Raw genomic sequence first — 7306 nt, 5'->3', positions numbered from 1 at the left:
CCCCCAACCCACCCCCTACCCCACCACCCACCCTCTGAGCAGTAGTCCATAACGATGTGCAGCTGCCCCTCAGCGGCAAACGCCTCGTAGCACCGCACGATATTCGGGTGCGATAGGGCCATAAGCAGCTGCGGTGCAGGGACGAAAACCGCGAGCGCCGCGTCCACGCGAAAACGCGGTGAGGTCAGTCGGCGTGCTGCCGGCATGCGGCGCGGCGGCTGCACAGGCCGGGCCGCGGCGGCCGGCACAAGCTTGCAGGGCGTGCCCAGGCTTTCGGGGTGCTGGCCGCGCCCGAGCGCACGTACGCCTTCGCCCCAGCTGTTTCCCGCATGCATGCGCGGGGCGGTCGCGGCTTGCGGGCGGGCGGCGCCCGCGCCGCGCACACCTTGGCCTCCTGCTGCGCCGCCTCGCGCTCCGCGGGCGTCATCCGGCTGACGTCGACCACCTTGATTACATACTGCTTCCCGTCCTCCTTGCTCCTGAACAACCAAGATAATCCACAGGAAAACAGCAACCAAGATGTCGGAAATGTGATTCTAGAGGCGACGGTCGCTCCTCCCCGACCGGGTCGGTCGGAGCCCCGCCGCGCAGGCGGCGCCTCTGTCGCCGCCGCCGCGCGTGAGGCCTGAACGGGGCCACGGCGCACGCTCCCCGCCCTAGCCCGGCCTTCAAGCTATATGGCGGTGGCGGCGCGCCGCGCGTGCGCACCTGCACAGTATAGCGCTGCCGAAGCTGCCCTTCCCCAGGACGCGGATGCGCTCGAAGCGCGCCTCCATGGCGGTGGCTCGGGCTGGTGAGCGAAGAGCGCCGCGATCAAGGCGTGCGGTGCGTGTGCCGCTGGTTTGCCGCGCTCGCCGCCGCTACGCTGTCGCGCGCCTAGCGGCGCTTGAATTCGATCAGACCAGCTCCTCTATTGATGCCGTTATTATGTCGTGACTGCTGCTGGCCGCGTCCCAAGATCGTTCATCCAAGTCAAAGGCGCGTGTGGAGGCGTACATGGTGAAGAGTATGTTCTAAATTGCTTATTTGGGTATGAATCCCATTTACACAGAGATCTGGTGCTGTACGGCTGAGCGCACACAGCAGATTGCGGACAAGCTGCCCCACAGACCAGCAGCTCGAGCTCAGCATAAGCTGTACTGCCCCCCCTCGTAAGAACCGACTGCTTTGCAACTGCTGATCTGAAGCTCCCTTACTGTAGACCATTCATTGTTGCAACGTCAAGCTCAATACCTCTGCCGCAATATCCTTGATGCTGACGTCACCGGCCTGCTTCTGCCTGCTCAACTGCCGTGGCGCGCGACCTTTGGCTGCTACATGACCCCTCCAACCCCACCACCAGGTTCTGCAGCGTCCACACGTACATGGCTGCCGCTAGGCATCGCGCTGCACAATCGATGCCTGCTTCACCTGCATGTGATTGAGGTCCGTCGCTCATAACACGGGTGCAGGTGCTTCCCAAACGCTCTAAATGCAACAAGCCATCAAGCCAATGACGCCGCCGGGGCGGCGTGCGGCGGCGCCTGCCGGCCGCGAGGAATGCCAAGCCGCGTGGTTGTGACGCCCCGGTCAGAACTGCATCTTCCTGCGCGACGTGTAAGTCTCCACGACGTCCGGAGGGTACTGAGGCGGCGCCTAACGAGTGGCAGGGTGAAGGCGATGCATGAGGGGCGGGCTGAGCGACGCACACCCAGTGGAGCGGGCCGGCGCGGCGGCAACGGCCGGCGCAGGAGGCGCGGGTGGGGGGCGCCAGAGGCAAGAGCCGCGCGCGGGAGGGCTGGCGCTGCTGCAGCTGCTGATGCGACGACAGCTGCTGGTGTCAACAGCACGGGCAGCCGCTGTCATTCAAACAACGGCTGCTGCCACTGCTACCGTTGTCCTATCAGGACTTGCGGCGTGTTCATCACTGCTCCACCTGGCTTGGTGCGCGCAGTACCTTTGCAAGGAGCACCACCCCGGTGTGCGGCGCTGCACTCTGTTTGCTCCCTGCCTGCATGCCCCCTTGGCCCCCCCTCCCAACACCCCGCAAACAGGTGTTGCAATGCTGCAGTTGCACACGCCCTCCGCGTGCTCACATAGATCGCCCTGTCCTCATTCCAGGACGCCCTGGTAGCGTATATGCTGCCAATCAGGAGGCCCATAACCGCTGTCAGCTGCAACACAGCCTGGCCCTGCAGAAGCAGGGCGGGGCACGGAGCGTGGCCGCATGCCAGCGGGGCGCCGGGGTCCCTGGTGAGCCGTGGACTGGCTGCTGCGTGCGTGCACGCTTGCAAGCCGTCGCCTGCCCCTGGCTGAACGCAAACATGCGTGCCATGGGCCACGCGTGGGCAGAGCGGCGCCTTGACAAGGTACGCCTCCCCTGCGTTTCCGCACTGCTGACGCTGGGCGAAAAGGGCCGCCGTACATCAACTCTGTTGATTGTGCCGCACCGTTGTGAACAGCGTAGGCTCGCCAACACTGTCCAGCACAGGCTGGGAGTGCATCAAGCCGTCATCCCACCACATCTCGTCCCAGAGCCGCACCTGCTCGATCGAAAGGGGTGCAGCGAGTGCGCCAACGGAGCGCTGCGCACCGCGCCGAGGGACCAGCAGGCGCTGCTGCAGTGCACTCAGCCCATGTTTTTGATAACTTGAGCACCCAAGCTCACCGGCTTTTCCGGCGCAGGAGCGTACTTGACAGGGCCCCCACCACCACCACGCTGCGGTAGGCCCTTGCCCGCCAGGCGCGCCAGGGAACGCATGCCCTGGCGAAGCGCCATCCTCCTCCCACTTCCGGTGCCCGCGCTTGCTCTAAGGTGGCAAAATGATCTGCACGACTTGGCCCCGGCCGATGTGTGAAGGAGAAGGATTCAAGTGTTCTCTACCGTTCATGTATGAGCAAGCTACAGCCCCCAACTGCTCTGTGCCCCATCCAAGAGCAGACGCTGCCTGCGCCACGCCGCCACCTGCCGTGCCCAGTCGGGTTGTGGCACCTGTGCTTGGGGTGGTGGCTTGCCGGTGCACCGTGCGTGTACACCATCGACGCGCAGGCAGCAGCATCAATTTCAACACGTGACACAGCCACCCGCATTGCTCTCACAGGTCGCAACTGCAACGTTGACCATTGCATGTGGGGTGGGCTTGTGCATCCTTGCAGGGGGGATCCACCTGGTTGGATTGAGAACCAGGGGTGTGTTGGTAAACTTTCAAGCCAAACATGAAGCAAGGCTGCGCAGGGCCACACGTCCTTCACGTGCTCTTGTGTCTCCGGCTAGCTTGCTCGTTCCACGCAGCTGATGTTGCAACCGATGCAGGTGCTGCGGTGTACCGGTATATCTACCTTACATGAATGCATCAAGATTCGACGCGTAGTGGGCGTGTGTCAACTATGTCACTGGGTTCACCAAGTTCACACGACCGTTCCTTAGTCCAGGGGCAGGGCGGGTGCTGTTGCTATTGTCCTGTTTTACCTGAAGATCTCCGACCTTGCCCGTGCTAAAGCTATTCTATCGCGGCAGTGTAGACAAGGGCCGTCTGCACATATCTGCGTGCCCCGCTCCCTGCAGCGTTCTTGATGCAACTCGCCTGTTGGTTGATTCTTGGTGCACCAACGCAGCTCAGCAACGCGGGGCAGTGCCGTCGTCGTCAATGCAAGCGGGCAGGCCCTCGCTTCAAAGACATGCCTACGTAAGCAGCACAGCAAGGCTCTGGGCCTCAGTGCGCGGGTGGCTGGCTCGCAATTGTCCCACAGCACAGGGATGAGCTTATTGGCCCACCTATTTGCAGTGCAGCAACGCAAAGGGAAGCAACGTAAAGGGAAGCTGCCCAGGGGAAGGCACAATCCACGATCGAGCCACTTCGTGGTTCATCGGAGGTACTGGATTTGCATACAAAATGACAAACATACTTTTGTGACGCAGCAGGAGACAATCAGCACGCCGCTGCGGCCCTTGGGCTTGGCTGGGATCGTGGAGTACATCAGACCCCTGGCAGAGCACTGAAAGCTATTTGAAAGGAATCAATCTGCTGATCTCAACACTGGAGAAGGGAAGCTGGGGCCGTGAGGTGCGTGCGCACGGACACCTCATCAGCCCTCGTAAAACTTATGCTGATATGATTTTGGGCCCCAAGTCCTCTGTTTTGTACCCCTCGACGCCCAGACGGTGCAGATTGCCCGCGGGCGGGTGGTCGTTCCACTCTTTGACCTCCCTGGCACGCTCCCTATCTCCGTCCGAAGCAATCCAATAAAAATATTGTGCTGATATACTTGCTTACCGCAGTGGGGTTTGGTGGGGGGCAGTCCGTAGCTGCGGACGCGGGGCGCGATCGATGCAGCGCTTCTTCCCAGCATCGGAGCCGCCTTCGGGTGGAATGGATGATTCAGACAGTGAAACGGAGGAGGCTGGCACCGTGGCCAGCCACCGCGCGAAGCCGCGCAGGAAGGCGCACCAGCGGCCGCAGGTGGGCCTGCGCACTCCCGCGCGCGCGCATAACGCTCTGGTTTGACTTACTTCGGGCTGGTGCGAGCTCATGCATGGCGGCGCATGTGCGCACGTTCCAAGATGCGCTGCGGCTGCTGGCGCGCTTGACCCCCACACCAGCGCGGCGCGCTTGGCTGCAGCGGCTGATTGTTCCAACCGCGCTGCCTGGCACCGCGCCCGCGCCCGGCCCCCGGGGCACGCAGGGCTCGGATCAGATCCGACAGGCCTTCTCCAAGCGCAAAAAGGGCCTGGTTCTCAAGTCATACCAGCTCTTTCGCCTGACAGACGCCAAGGTGCGGCGCCTCGCGGCGCAGGCGCCGCATGTGCGGCCGCCGGCCGGCCGCATGGGCGGCCACACCCCATGCATGGGCGACCGCACCCGATGCATGGGCGACCATACCCCATGCAAAGGCGACCGCAGCCCATGCATGGGCGGCCGCATCCCATGCATTGCGCCGGCGAAAGCACCCATTCGCCGCCGCCGCGCCGCGCCCGCCGCATGCAGGTGTTCATGTTTGTGGTCAACGACAAGGGCAGCTCATGGGCGTACGCGACGCCCGGCTTTGGCGCACCCCTCGGCCTTGCCACGCTGCGGCAGCTGCGCGACATGGCGGGCGTAGGGGAAATCGCGGGCCAGAGCAAGTGCCACACTGAGGTGGGCGGGTGGGATGAGGCCAGAAGGCGCCAAGGGCGGCGCGCCTGTCGGGACCTCTGCACCGCTGCGCCGGCGAGCGACCTTGGACCCGCTGTTTTCGGGCAGTCGGCCTTGCTGACGCCGCCGCGGTTTGCGCCCCTTGGCCGCAGATCATGCAGCACCCGTCGATCGCCGACCACGACCCGTCTGCCGACGACCGCGACAACTACGTGACGCCCCGCGACGGCGCCGGCGCGAGCGGCGGCGCGCGCAGCACGCTCACGGAGGGCGGCACGTACGCGACGCCCGCCGCGCGGGGAGGCGGCGGCGGCGGCGGGGGCGGCGCGGGGCGCGCGTGCAGCAGCTACAGCAACGCGTCGGGCGACGTCGAGTTTAGCGTGGCGGGCGGCGCGACGCCGGCGGCGGACGGCGCGCGGGGCGGGCGCGGGGGCGCGGCGCCGTCGCGGGCGCTGAGCGTCGCGTCCAAGGCGCGAGGGGGCGGCTTGAAGGTAGGCTGCGGTCGCCGGGGACGGCCGACGCGGGCCGGCAGCATGGGAGCGGTGGCCCGCGCTTGCATGCAAGAGCCTTGCTCGCAATCGCGGGACTCAGGATGCCCATTGCAAGTGTTTCCCGCCCCGCCCCGCGTGTCATGCCTGAACACGCTGCAGGCGGAGGAGGCCGACGATTCCCTCCGGGTGCGGCCGCCCTCGGGCCTGTCGGCCAGCACGCTCGGCTGCGGCGCGCCGACTGCGCCCGGCGCACCCGCCGCGCCCGGCGTGCCCGGCATGCCCGGCGTGCCCGCGTTCAGCGGCCTCCCCATGCTGCCGGTCGTCTGCAGCGGCGGTGCGGCAGGCGCCGGCGGCGAGCTTGGGGCCCCAGGTGTCGATGCTGGTGTTGCCACGGGGCAACACCAGCATGGGATCCACTTCTTCGCGCTGCCTGACGGCGGCCGCTTCCCGGACCCGTCCAGTACTGCTTCCGTGGCACAGCAGCCAGAGCCGCATCTGCAGCAGCCGCAGGGGGTGGCGCCTGGCTTTGGCGGCGTGCAACACGTCTCGGCGGCGGGCGGCTACGTGGTGGGTGGCTCGTGCGACGTGCCGGAGCAGCAGCAGCTGCTGCAGCAGCACAATCACAAGCACCAGCAGCATCACCATCAGCAGCAGCAGCAGCAGCAGCAACAGCTCTATGGGCCGCCTGCGCCCGCAGGCACGCCAGGGACCAACGATGACTTCGCGTCGCTGCAGGCGCGCCTGGCGCCGCTGCGCACCCGCGCGCCGCACGGCTGGCCTGAGGACGGCGCGCAGCAGGTGCACAGCGCGCCGGCCGGCATGCTGAATGGGATGCTTGGGCCTTGCGGCGGCGACGGCGGCGCGGTGCCGCTTGGGAGCATGATGAGCGAGTACGGCTATGCGGCGTACGCCCAGCAGCCACCGCCGCAGCAGCAGCAGCAGCAGCAGCAGCAGCAGCAACACATGTACGGCGTCGCCCCTGCGCACATGGCCGCCGCCGGGCCCTACCTGCGCTTCGGCGGCGCGGCCGCGGCGGTGCGCTTTGCCGACGGGAGCTCCGAGGCGTCCCCGACCGCCAGCATCGGGCGCGGCGTTGCGGCGCTGGCGGTGGAGTCGGCGCCCGGCACGCCTGCGCACGGCGACGCGCTGCAGCAGCAGCAGCAACAGCCGCAGCAGCAGCAGCAGTTTTACGGCGGCGCGGACGCTGCGGCGGCCGCAGCTGCCTCTGCCGTGGATGGCGATCTCGGCTCTCCTGACGAGGGCTTTTTGGACGATCCCATTTTGGCAAGCCTGTGGGCCTCCGCGGCAGATGTGCAGACAGGAGCTGGCCCCGCTGGACAGCCCTGCCTGGCCCTGCCACCGCCGCTGCTGCAGCAGCAGTTGCAGCCGGCCGACAACGGCGGCATGCTCATGCAATTGCCGCATTATGGGGTGGCACAAACCCCGGCCCAGCAGCAGCAGCAGCAGCAGCAGCAGCAGCAGCAGCAGCAGCAGCAGCAGCAGGCATTCCAGCAGCAGTTCCAGATGCAGCAAGTGGCCGCCCAGCTGCAGGCGCTGCAGCACCAGCAGGCTGCGATGCAGCACGCCCTTCAGCATGGCCACCAGATGTTTGCTGCCGCGCCGCCCATGCAGCAGCAGCAGCAGCAGCAGCAGCCAATGTCGCAGCAGGCGTCACCGCGGGCCGGCGGCGCGCCGGCGGCGGCG

At 66.4% G+C, this 7306-nt stretch overlaps 1 protein-coding gene across 1 annotated transcript; it reads left to right on the top strand.

Annotated features, from left to right (window-relative positions):
• Positions 1-4349: 4349 nt before the first annotated feature.
• Positions 4350-7260, top strand: MNEG_12102 (transcription factor-like protein; the record flags this gene model as incomplete). Its single annotated transcript, XM_014039426.1, has 5 exons — positions 4350-4439; positions 4663-4752; positions 4965-5114; positions 5264-5602; positions 5762-7260. Coding segments are annotated over 5 exons (2168 nt in total), but the record flags the coding sequence as incomplete, so codon positions are not given.
• Between the last annotated feature and the right edge of the window lie 46 nt (positions 7261-7306).

This window comes from Monoraphidium neglectum (assembly GCF_000611645.1).
Source record: "Monoraphidium neglectum strain SAG 48.87 unplaced genomic scaffold scaffold03065, whole genome shotgun sequence".
NCBI lineage: Eukaryota > Viridiplantae > Chlorophyta > Chlorophyceae > Sphaeropleales > Selenastraceae > Monoraphidium > Monoraphidium neglectum.
Note: the sequence above shows the minus strand (reverse complement) of the source record. Positions and strands in the feature narration are given on the sequence as shown.